The sequence below is a fragment of the Chaetodon trifascialis genome, chromosome 20 (genome assembly GCF_039877785.1).
Source record: "Chaetodon trifascialis isolate fChaTrf1 chromosome 20, fChaTrf1.hap1, whole genome shotgun sequence".
Taxonomy (NCBI): Eukaryota; Metazoa; Chordata; class Actinopteri; order Chaetodontiformes; family Chaetodontidae; genus Chaetodon; species Chaetodon trifascialis.
In genome coordinates this window covers 7,645,047-7,666,229 of record NC_092075.1, presented here as the reverse complement: position 1 = coordinate 7,666,229, position 21,183 = coordinate 7,645,047, and the positions used below count along the sequence as shown (strand labels likewise).

The 21,183-nt window shown below is 43.7% G+C and overlaps 1 protein-coding gene across 2 annotated transcripts; it reads right to left on the bottom strand.

Moving 5' to 3' along the window:
• Nucleotides 1-135: 135 nt before the first annotated feature.
• On the bottom strand, nt 136-20,474 carry LOC139349102 (zinc finger and BTB domain-containing protein 7C). Of its 2 annotated transcripts, none has more exons than XM_070989603.1 (4): nt 20,328-20,474; nt 3,400-4,141; nt 2,613-3,286; nt 136-2,142 (listed from the first exon to the last, which is right to left on the bottom strand). In XM_070989603.1, exons 2-4 carry the CDS (start codon nt 4,114-4,116, stop codon nt 1,521-1,523), a joined length of 2,013 nt encoding a protein of 670 aa, XP_070845704.1. In that variant the 5' UTR covers nt 4,117-4,141; nt 20,328-20,474; the 3' UTR covers nt 136-1,520. The 2 variants fall into 2 exon arrangements, with proteins under 2 accessions (XP_070845704.1, XP_070845702.1); XM_070989601.1 differs by lacking the exon at nt 20,328-20,474 and adding an exon at nt 10,430-10,868.
• Between the last annotated feature and the right edge of the window lie 709 nt (nt 20,475-21,183).

Below are 21,183 nucleotides of genomic sequence, written 5' to 3'. Positions count from 1 at the left end.
CCTCACTTTCCAAAAATGTCATCACGATCAAGCTCTTAATCTCAGATCGGCGCTCACGTAAATAGAAAGGTAAGATAAAACGGACATGCACGCACACACACATAGCATAAAATAAAACTCCAAACAAGAGCAAAGTTCAACATTTAGTGTCTTTATAAAACAGATTTGCAAAATATAGCCAAGGCTCATTCATTTAAATACGCATAAATAGCAAGAAAATACTTTCCCATCTCAATTCAAATCATTTTTGAACGTCTTTATACACAACTCAGAGATGAACATTATATGAAAAACGGGGCTGAAACCCTCTTGATTTGTTGCAGCAGAAAAAACACGAGCGTACTGTATAGCTAAAGCGGCTGTTGATTAGTCAGAAATATACATCCTCTGAAGACACATATTCATGAACATTAAAACAAAGTCTTATTCAAGTCTGTGAAATATCAAAGTACACATCTTTGGATGGACGCCTCAAAGTCTTTTAAGAGCAATATAATTTTTTTTTTTTTTTTTTTTTTTTTTTTTTTAACATCATCAGCAACACAACCGTAATGAACACCACCATGGCTAAAAAGTTTGTGTCTATGTACAATAGTGCAGACGAGGAGCTTAAATCAGAACAAGGCAGTGGAAGGATAATAACACATTATCAAACATCCTGATTTATTAGACTTCAAGTGGGTTCCCTTTGTTTTGGGATAGTATTAAATAACCATGTTTGAATCAAACGTACTTGCAGGGCATGTGCCAGACTAAGCCCTGCTGTAATAAACCATTTCTAATTTTTTAGGGGTTTTTTTTGGAAAGTACTGGTCCTTTTTTACACTTAAACACAACTGTCCAAACTAAAAATCACTGTGTTTTGTTTGGATGCAGGCTTACATACTTTATTTCTTTCTGCCTACTCCACTTCCCCTTCATCATGAAATGTTGTAATAACCCTTTTCTGCAGTAAATGTTTGATTATTTTTGTACATGCGATCATTTGTTTTACATTCATCATAGTCACCAATTCAACATTGTAACGATTACGATAGGTCCTGCTCTTTGTGTAGGTTTATTTCTTGCATATGAATACTTTTCAGTATAAAAGTCTCATCTCATCTTGCTTCAGAGGACATTGTAAAATGATGTAGTTTTGGAATTAATAGCATTTTAGACAACCGTGTAGATAAATAATGCAAGTATATATATAACAGCATTCCGATATGTTTTCCTCATTCGCAGTGTCAAACTGTTTGCCTCTTCTAAAATGCTATCAAAATATTTGTAAACATTCACAGAGCTGAAACAATTATTCAACATGACATCTGTGAAATTATTTAGTTAGACTGTGTTCTCCAAAAAAAAAGAAGAAGAAAAGGTCTGTTTTACTACAGCCACATCAGCAGGCTTCAAAAGGTTCATTGATCTCACTCTTTCACTTTTTTAAAAGGTGCTTTAGCTTTCTGGAGCAGAACAGACACAAAGATTAAAGAGACTTTCTTTCTTGTCTTTTTGTTTTTTTTTTCTTCTACAGTTCATTTGGCCGGCTCAGGGATGGGTGGAGCACGCTCCAGTCTCATGGTCCAGGGGTCAGAGGTCGAAGCATAAAATGGAGAGTGGGTAAGTACTTCTTCTCCGGCCAAGGCGAAGGCAAACACTCCTCTCTGCCTCCCTGCTCCTGCTTTCTCCTCCTCTGCGACGTGCTTCCCCTCTGCTCGCCGTTCCTCCCTGCTCTCTCTGCCCGCACCGTCCCCACTCTTAAATCCCAGACCCCTGTTGCCAAGGCCGAGCATCTCCCCGAGTCCGTGATTCTTGACTCCCTGGTATGCAGGGTTTAACCCGTTCTCCTCGAACCGGTTGGTGGCAGCAGTGGGGGGGCACAGGAAGTTGCTGGTGGGTGTGGATCGCCAAGCAGCTGGCTTTCGTCCTCTCCGGGGGCGGGAGATGCGGCAGCTCTGCCTCTTGATGTGTCGATGTAGGTGGTCGGACCGTGTGAAGCTTTTGTAGCAGTGCTCACACTGGTATGGACGGACGCCCGTGTGGATACGCAGGTGGTTTTTCAGGTCGTAGTTGTGGACAAACTTGGAGTTGCAGTGGAGGCAGATGTAGGGACGCTCACCTGTGTGCTTCCTCATGTGGATCTTGAGTTTGTCTTGTCTGAGAAAAGAACAAAACCACATGTTTTCAGACAATGTGTTGTGGGTGGAAAGGTTAACACATGAATTACAACACTGCATTTCTGTTGCCTTTTAGGTATGATTTAGTCCAAGTCAGTTTAAAAGCCACTAAAGATGATTTGTCTCCACTGACAACTTTAAAGTCGTGCTCTAAAATAAAGGTGGAAAATGTGCCAAAACAGGAGGATGTAGGTGAGTGAGATGTCACTAATGCAAAGAAACCAGTGGAGGGGGCTTTCCACTTCAACCTCTTTGATATTCAGATTCAGTAAAAACAGATTAACCTCAGTCGAAAGAGCATGGGGTACTTTTCCGCTAACCCAGCTGTTTTACATAACGTGGTCCTTTGTAGTCAAAACGCACAGGAACATAGAGACCTCTCGATGATCGCTGTGCGAAACACCAACAGTGAAGTAAAGATGATGTGATAAGATGTGCTGCCTCACATACCTGGTGAATCGTACTTCACAGATAGTGCACATGTACGGCTTCTCTCCCGTATGCGTCCTCATGTGTCGTGGCAGCTTCCCTGCCCCTTGAATGACCTTGTTGCAGATTGGACACTGCTGGGACGCTTTGGGCTTCATCTTCCTTTCCTCCTCGAGCTGCCAGGGAGGGAACAGCGCCCCCAGGTGGGACGCAGAGCTCAGGAAGCTCAGGTACGACCGGAAGTCAGCCTCGTCCTTTATCGGACCCAGAGCGTGACCTTCTGAAGGAACTGCCCCAGCATTCATGGTGCTGCCCAGGCCCGAGTTGACGAAGTCCTTCAGGAAGTTGCCGTGGAGCAGACTGAGAGGGACCTCCTCTTTCATCTCCTCCTTTATGATCTCTCTTTTCACAGCTAGATCAAGGGGCCTTGAGGCCTCAAGTGGTGCAGAGGTGGGAAAGACGTGGGGGAGCCTGGTTTGTGGTGAGACTCCTGCGTGGGGATGCTGGTGGTGGCTGGGATCCAGGAGCTGCTTGGGGAAGGCCGGGAAGTCGGCAGCCCACATGGGGGGGTAGAAGCCTGGAAGGAGAGGGGAGAAGTTGGCCCTCCTGTCCAGTGTTGACATACGAGGGTACAGCCCTTCTTGGAGGAGAGACTCGATGGAGAAATCCTTCAAAGCCCGACTCTCCATACTCTCCTGCAACACAAGACAGCATCTTCAGCCTTTTGAACTGAGGAAAAGTCATTTAAAGTCGTATTTTTGCCTCAGAAATACAAGATTAGCGACAGAAATAACACAGTGAACCATACCTGTTTTCCTCTCATGGTGTCTGGGGACTGTGACTGGGACGACAGGTCAAACTGCTGGTGGTACGTGGAAGTGCTGGGAGGCGGCGAGTCCTCCGTCCCCGGTGGTGTCTGCTCCCCCCTGCTCTCAGAAGACTGCAGTGACCTCTCGCTGACGTTGTCCTCCTCCTCCTCCTGCTCATCCTTCCTCGACCCCGCGTCCTCCTCTTCATCCTCCTCCTCTTCTTCCTCCTCCTCATCTTCCTCTGCGTCCTCCTCTTCCTCTTCATCCTCCTCTCCTACCCCTGCTCTCCCTCCTCCGCCGCCTCCACCCCCACTGTCCATGATCTCCAGGCAAACATTGATGATGCACGGGATCTCCAGCATCTGCGCAGCGTTCAGGATCTCTTTGACGTTGGACGCCGTCACGGTCAGAGTAGACGTGTAGGCAAACTCCAGGATGGCTGTGAGACACTCGGGAGCCACAAAGTCGATTTCGTACACTGCCGCCGTATGATGGTGGTCCCCGCCGTCAGTGGTGGCCACTGTGAAGAGCTTTTTGAAGTACTGGCTGCAGGCGGCCAGAACGGAGCGGTGGGTGCGGTACTCCTGGTCACGGACGATGAGGATGACATCGCAGAGCAGCCCGTCACGCCGCTGCTCATTGAGGCTGCACAGGACATCGCTGCTGTGATTCGGGAAGGGGATCCCAATCAGGTCCTCTTCTCTGTGATGAACCATTCTCCTCTCTGTCTCTGCTGATTATCTAGATAGAAGGCAATAACAATGAGCTGTTTAGTGACACTTAAATAAGGTCAAACTGAAAAAGGCATTATTCTGTGGAGCCCACATTTTGCTCTCAAAGCCTCCATTAATCCCCTCTTGTAATTTTATTTTTACTAACAATCTTGTCTGTAGTGTTTTGCCTCTCATGTAATGTCATTATGTTCGAGTCAGAGAGCTAAGCGTCTGTTTTGAAAGATAAACCCCTGGTAATATTTCAAAAGCCCATAAGGTCATTTAACACTTAACAGCAGTTTTCAAAGTATTTTGAGAATCCCTCAAGACTCCAAAAATATTGCATCTGCCACACAATAAAAAAGATTTTTAACACATTTCCCAAGTTGCAACTAATCCAAAAACAGAGTGGCATGTCTGCTTGCTCATTTGTTATTATACACAAACAATATGGCATTATGAAAATAAATTGCTAAAAAAAATAACATTAATATATATAATATCTGACAATAAAACTTTTACATATCGGTTCACGTTGTACAGTTTGTTCTCAAGTCTTTCTTGTAACAGCGATTTTGAGCTCAATGACACCTCCTGCATAAATGAAGCTTAACAAGCTAATTAAGAAGGAGATATGTCATAGGGGTACCATCCCGCTTTGGGTTAGAAAACAGCCACGTTTTGGGATGAGAGTAAAAAATAGTTCCTATTGTGTAGCTGTTTCTTGTGGACAGAAGAGCCTTTGAGGAGTGTGACTTTCACGTTATACAGTGATTAATTTGAACAAATCCTCTTTGATTTCCTGCTGGTATTTGATGATTGGACACTGTCATTTTCACAGTGAGTGACACTTCTCGTAAGTACACATTGTTGGCTTCTCGCTTGCCGAGCAGAGGAGGAGTCGGTATCGTGAACATTTTAGTTATGACAGGGATGAAGCAGCACATGATTTTACAGAGGGGATTCTCCTGAGGAGGAAGTGCCAACAGGAAGGTGATGAGAGCATGTTAAAGCAGATAATGAAATAGAATCTAAAACCCGTATTTAAAAAGTGTGATAGGAGTGGTCCACAGCTCGGTTCACACCTTCACCTCAGTTTTAGATGGAATAATTAGATGAAGGATTTTCAATAAGTGCTGATATTTGAATAGACAGAGGCTCTTAACCAAAGCTGATATTGTTAACACAATGAGTGACAGTCTCGCTTTATTGAAATATACTGTAGGCATGCTTGTTTGTGTGCCATCTGTGCAGCAAAGGCAACAAGTGGTAAATACAGCATGTCTCATTTTGAGCAAACATCACATCGGGTAATATTTATTCTTGACTATGCTATTACAATTTCTTGTAGGAACGTGTTGCAACTGTGCGAGTAAGGGAAGCCCATCTTGATAAGATATTAAATTAAACGCTACTTTTTTTCTGTGTGACACTTCAACAAGGAGCAAGGTTTGATGATAAGTGCGCCAGAGTTTCTGTGATAATGTCCATCCCCATTGTCTGTCTCCACCAGATATGAGCACGAAGCAAGCTGATGCGCTCATTTAAACAATACAGCGTGTGATTGGGATGTGGTGAGAAATATAGCGAACGACAAAGGAGGTCAGATTGTACTCTAGATACTGTATCCTGTCAAAATGCTTACTTCGCAGCCTGCCCTCTCCACACTCATTTGATTTACAGCACAGTGACTAAGGGCTCAATACAGCCGATATTGCCTCGATGCACAGATAAAATCTATCATTTCTCAAAACCTTCATTCCACAGCTGCCTTAGTTCATACCTGTTGATTCACTGTGCTGTTGTTTACAGTTACGGTGATAAAACCTCCTCTGGCAGGGTGCTCATTCATTCACATCTATGAATAGAGCTTAAACTTAGCCGTCCACACTTGGTGGTCACTGGAGGCATGTGTAGATAAATACTTTGAAGCGGGCCCGCTCACCGCAGCTGCATTGTTGACTGGCTCTAAATGGGCCAGGGCTGAAGCCACACAAACACACACACACACACGCACACACGCACACACACACACACCCCCGAGTGTCTTGCTTTCTCTTTTGTGCTGCAGCGGATCTCACCATAAGAGGGAAAAATTAAAAAAAGCAGTTTCAGAAAATCCCTCAGTTAAACCTGCAGGTATACAACTTGGATACCAATCTTACATGTAGTTTATTCTTGTCGATCTTGTTGCTAGGTAACTGTTGCTGTGTTCATGCCATTGATACAGTGTGGACATAATTAAAGTGTCTATAGAGGGGGTGGTCGTATAGGATATAGGCCCACAGACCTACTACACAGAACTATGTCGAGCCACCTTGATGGGAAAACTGGAACTAAAGAGCGGCGGAGAAAGTTGCAGTGGCCAGCTGATGAAATTATATATTTAAAATAGAAATAATGAAGAATGAAAGGAAAATGCCTTCTATCCGTATTAGATTTCATACAAATCCTGTACTGTAAACTCTGGTAACACACACCACATTGAAACTTCTTGTCCTCTGCAGATTAATGTTGCTTCTACAACGATAGAATGGTATCCTTCTTCTATTATATTTCACACCATGTGTACAAGATCCATAAAAGTAAAAGCCTGGGTAAAAGGTGAGAGAATCACCAGTGAGAGAGCGAGTGAGAGATCAGATGGCCCTAAAAGTTCCCTAACAGGTTGCACAAACACCAGCGGAGGGGCCCCTCCCTGTAACAGCCTGCCAAGGCAAACAATAGTGCAGAGCTTGGAACAACACCGAGTGGATAAGAGGGAGAGAAAAAGAGTCTGACTGGGAGGGCTTGGCGAACCCACTGTCATTCGCTTGCTCTCGATCCATCCCACCCACTCCTGGAACTATGGGACACGTGCTCCTGTTGCTGTTTGTTCGCCTGGTGCCCCAGCGAGCACCACTCCCCTCGGTTCCCACTGTTTGCCTGCCACTAGCTAGCGCTAGCTCTTCGCGGCCGGCCCCTAATTACAATGTGGAGAGGATCTAAGGAGGATGTGCCACATAGACAGGGAGGGGAGGAGGGCACAGCTTTCCCACCACAAGGTCCTGGAGCGACATTTCATCAGCCAAACAGCCTTAACCCTTTACACACACGCACACACACACACACCCCTCCACCCGTCAGAGCAGCCAGGGTGGGGACGCCTTGTGAAAGGGCCCTGATAATTACTGTTTAAGTCGTTTGACTCTTTATCCATCTGACTCTTCTAGCAGAGTCATGGAAGGACAATCCAACTTCTTCAATACCTCTTTTATTGCACCATTTAATGGTGCAATAAAACAACCTGCCATTATCAGGTGACACCATCTCTTAATGAATAAGTGAAAGTCTTAGTTTGTTGCTATCATCAGCTGTGGCACCTATTTCTGTTTGTCACACATTCATCACTGAATTCATTTACTTAACAGGAATTTCAGCCCCGTGCGTGAAAACTATTCATACCGAGCTCAACTCAATTATTAAACTGACCTCTAATGGACAGTCTTGCCTCTCTGTCTGTCTCTCTTTCCGCCTGCCTGTACCGGCCACGTCTCCTCTCATGCCTCACTTAGTCACTAACACTTTCAACTCAGCACTCCCACCCCAAATTATGTGTCACCTCCATTCAGTGTCGTCTTTCTCCCAAGAACTTCATCTGCTTTCCCGGCTCTGACCACCACCACCTCCTCCTCCTAATCATTCTCCTCTCCTCTTTCTCCTCTCCTCCTCCTCCTCTCTCGGTCCCTGTTGCAGCTGTATCATCATTATGCCCTGAGCAGAGCGGCTAACTTGTCCCCAGCCCTGACCGCTCAGGCCACAAATCAGCAGCTAATGTCCATCTCAACCCTTGTCACGGGCAGACACTCATTTGGCCTGTAAGCTGCAACACCCAAAGCCTAGTTTATCCCTGTCAGGCCAGTGCATCCACCTGACCCACATGCTAAATCACCACCAGCAGCCAAACTTTACCCCTGTCACCAACTGCCCATAGCAAACACCTGCTAAACAACTGTCACAGACGGACAATTGCACAGCCAATAATTTATAGTATTGACAGCCAAAAAGTCACCCCCTTATTAGGAGGAGACATTCATTTGACCTACTGTGGAAGGTAGTCCATTATCACCAGTAAAACACCAGTGCACCTGTTTCTCGAGGAGACACTTCCTTGGTTGGTGTTTTAAATGACGATTGTCTGGAGCCTATAGGGCGCATAGGGAGAGTTTTTAAATTGTGTCTTAATTGCTGTCAGTTGGAGCAGGTCAACAGTATATAATGCCAGTTACACAGCGTGAGATGTGTATTTATCTTTACAATAATGATGAGATGTTGGGGCCAATTTTGAGCTTTTACCGCTAAGTTTTGCTTAAAAGTTGAAAAGTCCCTTATTGAAGTGAAGTTTGGTGTACATTTATACGACGTTTTACGCTGTTTTAAAACAAATGGGGTTTAAGGAAGTGATTGTGCTGCCATACATATTATTAATGTAAGTTGGACTGACTCATATTAAATATTACATTTTAGTTGAAAATTGGCCTGCGAGTTCAACACATTTCTGAAAATCTATCGGTATAAACCTCACCTTAAATTAAACAACATAGATTCTAATTAAAATGTTTCAACACATGTACCAATAAAATCTGTTTCGTTGTTCACTACACTGACCTCAGCAGATAGTCAGCAGTTTAGGCCTTTAACACTTATAAATACTTGTATGTATTAAAAGTATGATAAAATGGGATCATTTGAAGGACACACTGGGTCTGGTCTCAAGAGGTCTGGAGGCCAATTCAACTCTCTCGGCTCCTTAAAGAGACTGTTTGCACTAAGTGCCATCTCTCGAGCCTTCAGGGGGGCCCACAGCTACACACCATTATCTCTCGCACCCCTAAAGTAAACAAAAGTTTGTTTTGCTGCTGAATATTGGTTCAGTGATTAAGAACTTTGCTATACTATTCACCGTGAAACAGAGGACAAACTGTTTCTTATTCTACATCACCTGATGTTTCTCTGCGTCTTTGTTTGGTCTGAAGACCCCAGAATTAACAGAAAAAGCTTGACTTCAGTACCAATGTAAAATAAAAACATCTACTTTATGAGGAAGGTTTTATAATTCAGTCTTGGTTAAAAATGTATGCTTCTTTATTTGTATTTTTCTGATATTTAAAAATGGGTCCGTTTTAATAAATATTACCATTACATATTAAAAATTCAGTTTTGGAAAAAGGTTCAGGAGCAAAAGCTAAAAGCCTTTATTACACCCTGACAGGTGACTCCAGCTAATGAGATTTAATAAGGCTTACAATATGTGATTAAGCAAACATGTCATTGGTATGACACTGATCTGCATTACATTTCCTCTCACAGTTTGTGAGCCTGTTGAGTAGGTGTTTAGCTCCAGGTACTTTTTAAAGTGACTTCATAAATGTTCGGGTAGCTGATACACCAGCGACGCACGACAATATATCCTTAGTTTACATTTTTCAATGCAATTTCTTTATTTTATTTCCCACTTACATCGATTGTATCCTATATTTTTAACAACTGGTTTAATTTTTGCCCTCATAATTTCATTTGAAAGGACTTAGTGAGTGCACGCAAATCTTAATGCGTGAATGAAAAACAACAGCTGGTAAACAATTTTAATGGTAATACTGGTCATGGCATTTTGTAACTACATGAGGTAAGAGGTCTATAAGCTGGCTGACAACAAGTCCGTAGTAAATAGTAATTTACAGCTCAGCCTCAAATCCATAACATGTTTTTATTTTGTCCTCACTCACAAACATTCCCTTTAAGTTTATGAATTACCTGTGTATTTATTTTGGATATAAAGGAGAAGTCGTATAGATATGGAATATCTAAAATTGAGATGTATAATTACCGTTGGAGACAAAACACATACTTAAGTCCACTAAAACTACCATGTTTGACATTTCCAAGATGTGCTGCGATGCTATAAACGCTCATGCTATTTCAAGAATCTTATAGCACAATATTTACACTACAGCCTAAATAATTACACCAGTCATTAAGTGACTTTATTGACCTGTTTGCACCTTGTCAGGCCTTTATGATCTACAGCAGTAGGCTCATATAAACACTCTGTAAATAGGGACGCTTAGTGATGCACGTGTGCACACAACACACACAAGTGCAAGCTTGTTCACACACATGCACGCTGTGTAACAATGTGATGAATTATTATGGACATAATACGCACAGACACACACCCATGTGCATGCTCCAAAACTCTGGCATCCACATAAATTCACACATGTCTTGATACGTTCCCCAGCATTCCACAGCTTTCGGCAACCATCACCTACCGTACCTTCAGTTTCACGATTCCCCCTCTTGTGTCTTTGTATTTCCAGACTACTAAGAGGCTCTGTTGCTCCTCGCTTGACCTCTCAGCATTGCCCTTTTTAATTGAAACACGGCTGCCTCTCTCTTTGCCAGCCTGTCAATCAGTCAGCCAGGCAGTCAGTCCATTCACAAGCTCCCCACACCGGCCACGGATGCCCATTCACAAAAATGAAAAAAAAAAGAAACACCCAGGGAGGAATATCCAATGGAGAGAAGCAAAAGCAGCGCAACAGAGGAGAGCAGAGTGTGATTCTTGGGTCTGTCTGTGTAGCAGAGTGGCTAGTGTGGAGTTAAGAGTCAGGCTGTACTGTTGTGTGTGGCTCATGTAGGACGAGCGAGAGAGTGAGAGGAAGGGAGGGAGGGCAGCAGCACTGCGCTGTGGAGATGTCGCACCACTAGTTTTTATAGCAGGGTGGGTAGCTGGAAGATAATAATACCCCATCCTCCTCCACAACACAAGTTTAAGCGCACTGTGTAATAAGCCCATGGCGCAGACACCCTCTGATTTAGGTCAGACAAAATGAATTTTTAGTTGTGTTAGAGTGGATTTTGGTATAAAGGGACCGGGGCAAAGAAACTGGAAGGGGTTGTTTGGGGAGACTGAGGGAGGGTAAAAAAAGGAAAGGAGAAGGAGAGAGAAAAGTTGGAAAACTATTTTGTGCACCTCTGTTGGTTAGTCTCAAGCTGGGATGTACAGGACTAAAAGTAGTAATACAGAGGCAGAAACACAACTGCAACTTAAAGCCACTCAGTTTCAGTTTTACACCTGTTTAAAATGGAGTCCTTCTATTCTCTCTAACCTATAATTAAACCAACATTTAACAAGCCCTTTGAAACCTCTGTGCATGTGTTCAGACAATAAAGGGTCAAAGGCAGGCGTCGAGATGCGCGCTGGGCAGGAGTAGCCCCCACAAATATTCAGTCACAACAGACTAATTACTGGAAACATTAACACACATTGGCGTGTGTCACCCTGCATTCAGAGCCCTAAAAAACTGTCTGATTCAGTCAGTGGTGTTAATTTTAACGGAAATATTACTTAAAAACGCGCTATATCTGGGACAGAAAGAAACCACAAACACTGAAAAACACCAAAAGCAACTTTGTACAGGCTTATTTTCCTTTTGTTGAAAGGTTTTTTTTAACCAAGGTTTCATAAGCCATATTGAGGGGAGCAGAAGGCCAACGTTAGACTCCTGTTTTGAGTCAGAAATCACCAAGATAACTGTCGGTGAGCTCGCCACCACCTCAGTCTGTGAAGAGGAGGAGGGACTTTATGCAGAAAGGTGGAGAAATAAGCTGTGTAGACTTCAGCACAGGAGGCGAAACCTTTTTAGCTTTTTAGAGTTTGGAGAGATATTCAAACGTCAATAAAATGTGGAGAAAGATAGCCAAGTTCGCTGTAACAAGCTCATGGCAACACAACCCAACAGAGAATGGCTTCCAGTACTGCTTCCTCAGTGTGTGTGTGTGTGTGTGTGTGTGTGTGTGTGTGTGTGTGTGTGTGTGTGTGTGTGTGTGTGTGTGTGTGTGTGTGTGTGTGTGTGTGTGTGTTTATGACACAGCAAGAAACAGAAAAGTGTTTCCTTTGCTTTCACAGACAGGCCAAATGTTATGACATAGCACATTTGCAGGATGTGAACGATGTCCTGTATGACATCATTAAACCACGCCCATTGTGTTGGGTTCTTTTTTTTTTTTTTTTTCAAGTAAGTTGACTGACAGCAGGGAGGCTTCACCGTCTGATTGACCTACTGTGCTCCCAAAGAAGACTGCTTTTCTTTCTTACAGTAATCACACATACAATTAAGAACAAATCCTAGCCGTTTCATGAAGGTAGAGTATGCAGTCAGCCATTGTTATCTTTGTGGTTACTGGACCTTCAAATCTACTAAAATATTTCTAAACACCCGTAAATCATAACCGACAATCATACTGTGAAAGCAGTCAAATTGTGTTGAGTTAACCTCCACAAACAAGTAGACATCAGAGTGTACATCAGACTGCTATGCCCACTTCCCCCTGGGGAAAACACGGACTCAAGCAAACCACAGCCCATGCCCTGGTGGTTTACACTGTTTTGTACAGGGTGAGAGCTGAGGTCAGCTCACATTGGCATCTAGTATATATAAACAGGGTTAGCCACTAACTGCAAGCAGGCCAGCCAGATGGCCAGAAAAACAACATTTGCCATCCTATAAGATTGGCTATCTATTCTAAACACACCGCTGCCGTCATAGCAACACAGTGTAAGTAGTACCTGTGTGGACTGCTTTGTTCTAAACTCTGTAAAAATGCAAGCTGTTGTACTGGAAACTGTCACAGGCTGTGATTGACACAAACCAGTGGTCTAATTGAGCAAACTAGGTGTGTAAAATGCACTAATTTGCTCTGCATCTCATTGTTCTGAGCGTTTTAGCCCAGCTGTAATATATGCACACAGAATAACATGGCTAAAAGGCAGATATACATGGTGATTATGCTTGTAGATGTTTGATGTACTGTGCTGTAATACAAACATGAAATCAATCATATTATTGTCCAAAGAGCAAAAAAAGATTTTCAGTGTTTTGCGTTTCTGTATTTTAATCATCAGGCTAAACGTTCGCCCCCCCTTTGTTCTACAAAGTGTTAAGAAGTGGTGAGTCTGGTCGCTCAGTCTGAGCACTAACAGTCACAAAAACACGAGGATTCAAGGGGCTGAGTAAGAGTCATCTGTTTTGTCTGTCTGTCTGTCTGTCTGGCGTCCCATCGTACCTGTTTACTGCCACCTGCTGCGCCCAGCAAGATGTACGTACCAGGGCACCAGATTGGCAGTTTGGAGGGGGGGTGGAGTGTGAAGTATCATTACATGAAGTTGATCTCATGGAGACTTAACTCGGTACTGCCTACAGTACATTGTCACAAACACAGTAAGCAGACCTCTTGAATCTAAACTTGACTAATGTCATCAGAATATCTGTGTTGTAGTAGCAATACAGCAACATACTGTACCAAAGAGCACCAGCTGAACTGACACCCCTTTAACACCTGGTGTTGGAGTGCTATCTGTATCTGGACATGTTATCCGGATACGGCTAATGCATGTCAGTTCAATACATAATTTCTCCCAACTTGGCACCCATTTAGCATAATTTTTCAACATGCAGGGCTCCATGGTCAATTTAGCAATAATAAATATACAACACCCGGTTAGCAACACTTTCCAAATAAAGCTTGCAGAGAACAATAATGTATGTGAAAGGATCACTTCAGTAATAGTCCAAAAAAAGTCCCATTGGACTGACAGGCCATTTTGAAGGTCCATTGCTCTGATAATACTCACTCTCACGCTATTATATTTTCCCCACCCGTATTTCATGGAGACCTGCCCCCACTCTGCCTGGAATTGGCCTTGCGCCTGACATTTTTTTTATAAACCTAACCATCTCAGCAACCTTTTAACCCTGACCTTGACCAGGCACTGAATAGAAGCCAATCAGAGGCGGATTAGAGCTTTCGGTTCATTGAGATATTTTTCGGACTATAGAGGTTTTGGAATAATGGGCAGTCCAAGAAAAGTTGGACATGGGGGAGACGCTATAAGTGTCTAAATATGAGGATAACAGAAACTATCCTCCCAAGAAGAACGACATTGTTTGTTTCAGGAAGTGCCCTGAAATGACATACGTTCAGGTGACTAAGCTGTTGAGCAGCCATAGCAATTATGATTGTTGTCTGTTTGGAGCAAGGTCAGGTGACTTGTCCATGGACACACAGAGTGTGCATTGATAGACTTTTGGGGTAGATTGACGGGTCACCAAAACATTTGACTGACGGGCAACAGCTGAGTCTTTCCCATTTCAGACTGACGGTAACATGGCTTCTTTTTAAAACCTTGACCACAATGGTCCCCCAACCTTAACCACCTGTTTATTATTGTAACCATGATGACGAAGGTCCCCAAACCTTAACAAAGTAGTCATTTGAACCCAAACCATGATGTTTCCCTAAGCCTAACCAAGTCGTTTTTGTACCTGAACCAAACCTTAACCATAGCGTTGAGATCAGACCAAATCAGAAGAAGTTTATATGTGCCGTTCTGGAGGGCATGGGACCAAAGTCATGTTTTGACGTTTAATCTGGAGGGTTCGTTCGGCTCACACAGTCACTTTGGGAGGGAACATTCATATTGTTTCACTCATTTTTACACATGTGAAGTGGAAGAAGTAGTTGTGTCAAGAATGAAAAGAGTGCTCGAGTTCAAACTACTTGCTTTCTCACCTACACACAGCTGGCCAGTCACTGTGTTAAGTGTGCATAAACATTGGTATGCAATTGCCGGACACTGCCCACCCAATTCCAGTGTTGGAAGGGGGTTTCTGAAGTTGTTCAACCATCCCACAGACACTTTTGATGATACATGCTGGCAGAACAAGCATGTACCCCCCCCCCGACTGTACACAACAGGTTTAAAATTATGTGGCAATTAGAACCTGGCAAAATACACAGAAAAGGAGTTCAGGGAAGTACTTAGCAGACCTTCCCTTGATTAATAACCGCAGAGACAAACACAACCAGGCCAACACATGCCCTTTACCCCGGTGCCTTGGACGCCAGGTGTGGCTTGGTGTGGGAGAGAAGCAGGAAAGGGAGGCAGTCATCTCCCTACAGTCCAGAGATAGAGCATCTCAGCAGCCTCCCAGGTCTACACCCCCTGTCTCCAAGGACAGACGCACACACACAGATCCAGTGTTGCTTAAACGCAAACGGAGGCAGGCATTTGTGCAGACCTGCTGCACACTCGCTGCATCACTCAATCACAGACAAATGTGCACAGAGACACATACCTATCTGTCTCTGCACGAAGGTCATTAGACCTCACCTTGGAGCATGCCATTCGGGTGAGTGAGGTGAGGCCGTGTGCTTTCTGCTGACCTGTGTGTTTGTGCATTTTACTTTCTCCTGTTTTGTCTGATTTTCAAACATCCTAATCAGTACTGGACGCTTTGCCAGAAGGGAGGTAAAGTACACAAGCTGCATATTTAGAACTAGCACTGAGGGAGACAGAGTTACAGTGTTTCACAGGTGGCTGTGATGTGTAGGATATGAACTCACTGCTGTGTGTGAGGACTTGAGTGTCCGTGCTGATGTTTCTTGAAGACAAATATGATTTTTCTTTACATTTAAGGCCACTTTTCTTTTTTTTGACTGAGCTAAGATATGGAAATTTATTCTGAACTTGAAACTGCAGACAAAATGTACAAGGAGTCAAACCTCCCAACCACCACTTCCACACTGCTGTCTCCGAATGCGTTTCAATGCTTGTTGTGTTCATTTGATTCGCTTGGCGTGAATATTTGTGTGTGAGCGTGTTGGGAGGGTCGTGGGGTGAATGAGGACAACTCCTTATGGTGATAACGAGAAGGAGGCCAGCCTTGGTGGGACAGCCTCTGTCTGCCCTCGGGTAGTGTGTGTGTGTGTGTGTATGCATGTTTGCGTGTGTGCGCGCATGTGTATGTGTGTGTGTCAGCAGGAGAGCCCTCGGGCACTCTGGCACCTCCTAATTAAAACCAGTCAGGCTGCAGGGCAGGGGAGACAGATGCCTGTCATGACACACACACATACATACACACACACACACACACACACACACACACACACACACACATGCGCAAGGTGGCGGACAGCATTCAACCACATGCACACTCACAAATACACAAGTGTGATGCGTAGGTCAGCTATTTTTGGACCCGATCTCGGCCCACCCACTCAGGTATCACACAGGTAACTAATCTGTATCTGACCCAAAAGAGAAGCACTGAAATGGACACGGAAGTAACAAAAGGCTGCTGATAATCCAAGACAAAGAAAATTCAACATACATGAACCATTTTGTTACCAACCAGTGTGTATATGCTGGGTTCATGAGTGAATCCATTACTTATTTTCAGCGACTTGCCTTGGGTTAAAACAAATTTGGCTAATTTGCTTTAAAAATCAGTCAATGAACTCTCATTAGTTTTATATCTACCTGAAACCTGCTGGATTATGGCCAGCATATTCACCACACACACCAAGCATACCTCACACACACACACACACACACACACACACACACACTCTCTCTCTCTCACACATGCAGTTATGACCCATAGTAGCTTCCAGATTGACACATCTCTCTTTCTCCCCAGCACAGAATGAAACATAATTGTGCTGAATGTCTGTTACCTGTAGACTCTGTCACATTTTATCTCTGTTCCCCCATGTTCGACCCAGAGCTGCGGGCGACCACATATAGTACTTAACAGGCTAACTGCTGTTTGTCTGGGGTGGGTGGGTGGATCAAGGCATGCTGCTCTCCTTTCTCTCCCAGTGATTAGATAGCATAAGCAGGCCAGCTAGCCTAACCCACACACTCATGTCTCTAAAACTGCCATCCAGCCCTGCTTTCTCTCTCGCTGCCTCTCACACACAGGTGGGTGGACCCACTTATTCAACCCAGATCTTTCTTTTAGACATTATGAAATCGTGCTCTTTTTTTTTCTCCCTTTCTTCTTCTCTTCACCTAACTCGCTGATGCTGAATGACATCTGACTCGATGTTTCCTGCGACGTGTTTGCCACTCTGTTCTATAAAAGTATATCTTTAATTTTGTCATTTAATAGGTGATAATTTTGCCTGATTGATAAGCTGAGAATCACATCTCTTTGGACTTGTCACCAAGCTGAGGCTAGGTGGGTTGCCAGTGGTTACAGGGGCCTATTTTCTATTATCTAGGTAACATTCAGGAAACACCCACAATTTGTATGTAAAATGCTTCAACCACATTACAAATTGCGGCTGCCGCTGGCATTTCAGAAATGTATGACAAATACATTTTTCTAACGACAAAAAAACACTGCGAGACACATTTCCTCTCTGGCTTAGCTAATATAATGCTAATGTAAGTGACATGGTATCGGCAGTAATTAAAAAATAATCAAATGTTAAATAAACGTTAAAAGTATTTCATGAAGAGAAAAGTTATTGTGTCTTAGCAGCTGATGATGTGTTGTAATTAAAGAAGAATTTCAAATGAAAATGAAGGCTTCATTTGCACAAACAATATCTCCGTTTTGATTTATTTTCCTAAATCGTCGGGGTTTTGTGCACTCAAGGGAATATCAATCAAATTGGTGCTGATATATTCATTTTAATAATGGCTTTTATCTGTTTCTGCAAATGAATTCCTCAAATATACCTCAAAACTAATGTTTTATGCAAAGCACTACCTCTCGCAGGGATTCTGCTCAAATTAAGAATAATATAAACAAAATTCTCATATCACAAGAGGCGTGATGTAGTTTCTCATAACTGCGTGCTGTGTGTCAATGTTTGTGTCATAATCAGTCACATTATGAAAGAATAATACTGGAAAGTGATGAAAAGCAGCAGCAGGGACCGAGGGTGAGGAAAAGAGGAGCACGGTGGAAATGGAGAAATTGTAAACGGAAAGAAAGAATATAGCTTGAAAAGAAGAGAGGGTGCGATCGAGCCGACCTCTGGGAGCGTGAGTGCCTGCCTCCCTGGCTGCTTTGTCGTTTGAGCCAGGCGCTGTGTTTCGTGAGGAACGCAAAAGTACACAAATCCCACAGAAGGAGCTTTTTTGGCAGGGCTCGGGCCTCCCACCCACGGCAGCCTCTTCAAGCCTCCTCCCATCCTCTATTCATCTGTGAGGGGTGGCTTACTCACCCAGCCCAACTCCACACACACAACAAAACCTGGACCTCGGTCCTACGGAGGAGGGCGGACACGCACGCACGCACACAAACGGCTACTCGGGCCATTGTGGACATACTTGATACATATAATAACCGGAATACAAGAAGTGTTTTTGAGGGTAGCTAATTGGATGCTCACTTTTGACACAGATAAGATTCGGTTTTAGCTGTCTGAGCAGGATTTGAAAACACTGAATGTGAGTTTAGACAACTGTGACAAGATGACATCTGTGTCATAGCAGGTTAAAATCAGATTGTGCATCCCCGTGTAAACGCTGTTACATGGGCATGCCCACACGCTGTCAGGTGGGACGAAGGCGTGTGGACTCATTCACTCTGTCAGCCTCACAGTGAACACATTGCATCAATTTGCAATTATGAAACCACATCCTCATTCACTTGACACATGCATCCACAACACTCAAGTCTCTCTTTCTATCAATCAAGCACTTTGCTGCTTTCACACGCCTTTACACACTGCCGTTTTTGTTCACATGCAACATAGATTCCTTTATAAATCTACTTGAATATATTGGCTTAGCATATACAGTACACTATAGGTGAGACTGTACAAGCATGAATGGGATCTGCCTCGGGTAATGTTTGCTAAACTCACAGAGGCCCTGTAACAAAAGACTAGATGGATCAGGTTCAATTCATATAATCCTGGAGAGAGATAGAGGCAGACAGAGGGCTGTAGTCACGGTGTGTGACGAGAGCAGGCGTGGTGGTGTCTGCTGGACTTTATCCCCAACTAACCCCGCTGTGACAGAGCTCCATAGGTTCTGCTTGTTTTTTCTTCACTAATGAGGAGGGTTCATTTTTGTCATGCATTATGACCTCACATCAGCGGCACACACTGACATATTTAGCTTGCATTTTGAGGAACTAGATTTTCTTCGGTAGTTTTTCATGAGTTGTCCGTCACGTATCTGATAACAGAAACACCTGCCTGTATGAACAACTTGCTGCTAATGCGGTTCACCTGATCAGAAGCTGTATTAATGACATTTTTACCTGTTTGTACTGGGAGTAGAAGTGATCTGTGAATAACTGCAAATAGTTTCTAAAAGATTTTTCACGTGTAGTCATTGCCAGTATCTTTGAACTTAACCACTAAAGCCCCACAGTGTTTTTCTCACAAACAGGAAACTGTCACATGACAGATAGCAAATTCTGATAACAGTAGAATAATTCTACTAATCATCAAATTAAAGTAAAGATGGAACACTGCAGTTCCTATAATTGATACATTAGCCAGCAGGGTATATTCATACTTTTAAAGGTTAACAGTTACTCATGCTATTTGATGGTGAGTGGGGGGTGGGGGGTGGGGGGGTCACAGACGGGAAGAGTGAAATATTTTTGAATGTCACACCTCTGCCCCCACATCAGTTGTACAGAGAAGTTAAATCAGAAGTTAAAATTGATCTCTAGCTGATTATGAAAAACATCTGAGAATGAAAGTGACTTTCGCTTCCCGATGTCATCCCGATTATCAGCATATCACTTCCATATCAATTAGGAGACGTCACAGACTGCATTACGTTTAATGTTGCGACAACGTCTTGGCGGAACTTTGAGGATGACAAGTAGAAATATCATACAGAGATCGAGATCATGTACAATAAATCAAGTTGTTATACAAGCTCTTGCTGCAATAACAATAGTATAAATGATATCAGTCAATCTGTTCGAGCTTTGTCATGCTTTCACTTGCGTCCTCCTCGCTGTGTGGCTGTTATGTGAAGGGGGAGGCTTTCATTGTGTGCACATCTGTTGCAAGACACGCACACACAGCAAAGTTTCTGGGAGCACTGAGAGTAAGTGGACATCCCTTTTCTTACTGTATGTCCTATTATAAAAAGTTTGAGACATGGAGCGATTTGCAACTTAAAATGGGAACACAGAGGAACCTGATTCTACAAAAGGTCAGCCATCCTTTAGTCTGATTCTGGCGCTCAGTAGGTAGCTGACAGCTCCTGCAATTTTGCCACAACACACAAAAAATATGAACCCCTCATTATGACTTTTTTAGGATATGCAAGATAGTAGTACATCAAAGGGAAAAAAAAAACTGCAAAGAAAAGAGAGCGAAAGAGACAGTTAGATGTTACTGACCTTTTAAGAAGAGAAGTTTTGATTTCAGTTCCTCTCTCGTGCACTCAGTCCCTGTCAGGAAACTCAACACTGTCTCAGCTCTGGCAGACTTGTGAAAGTGAGAGCGGGCGAGATAGAGACTCAAATTTGCTCTGAAGGTGTGTCAGTGATTTGGAGGAGTGAAAAGGTACCGTTCCACGAAACGGTTATCTAAGAAACACAACAAAACAAAAACTGCTACACCCACCAGCCTCAGCCAACACCCCTCCCTCCCCTAAACCAAAAGTATTTGGCAGCGTTCCCTACAAGTCCACCTGTGCTTAGGGGAGGGGAGTGACACACACATTCACTCACTGGGCCAAGCCTAAAAACCTGCTTGAGAGCTTGGACAGGGTAGTATGGTTATGGCTGGGAATAGGCAGAGCTTAGCCTTGGTGCTGGGGCTGGAGGACAGAGGGGGTGGAGGGTTGAAAGACTCTTCGTAAGCCTGACCAGGGCCTGAAGGTCTGTAGCCAGAGATGAGGCTGGAGAACTGGGGCAAAGGCCAAGCCAGGAGCGAGGGCTGGAAAAGTTCAGCACTGAGACTGAAGCTGACTGATGTGCAGCTGGATGACTGCGCCGAGATTTCAAACAGGGTAGAGGAAAAACATTGGAAAAGAGGTTGTTGCAGAATAATGCAGGGTTGAACCAGTGGGTGGGTCTTTGCCTGTGCCAAGCAGGAGCTGGAGGGGTTCATATCAGGTATCGAACAAAAGACATATCAGGGGAGAAATGAAAAGAGTCGAAGAAAGGTCGTGCGATAGTCGGTGACAGTATCTAAGTGGATTTGGGCGTGTGCTTTAGTGTACCAGCTCGTACCTGGCAAGACGTAAGAACC

Bases quoted from the DNA above. Each gene is read 5' to 3' on its own strand.
- LOC139349102 (XM_070989603.1), bottom strand. From the start codon at position 4,116: ATGGTTCATCACAGAGAAGAGGACCTGATTGGGATCCCCTTCCCGAAT. The intron at 3,287-3,399 runs GTATGGTTCACT...CTTGTGTTGCAG, and splicing joins ACACCATGAGAGGAAAACAG to GAGAGTATGGAGAGTCGGGC. The intron at 2,143-2,612 runs GTATGTGAGGCA...TTCTTTTCTCAG, and splicing joins TGTGAAGTACGATTCACCAG to ACAAGACAAACTCAAGATCC.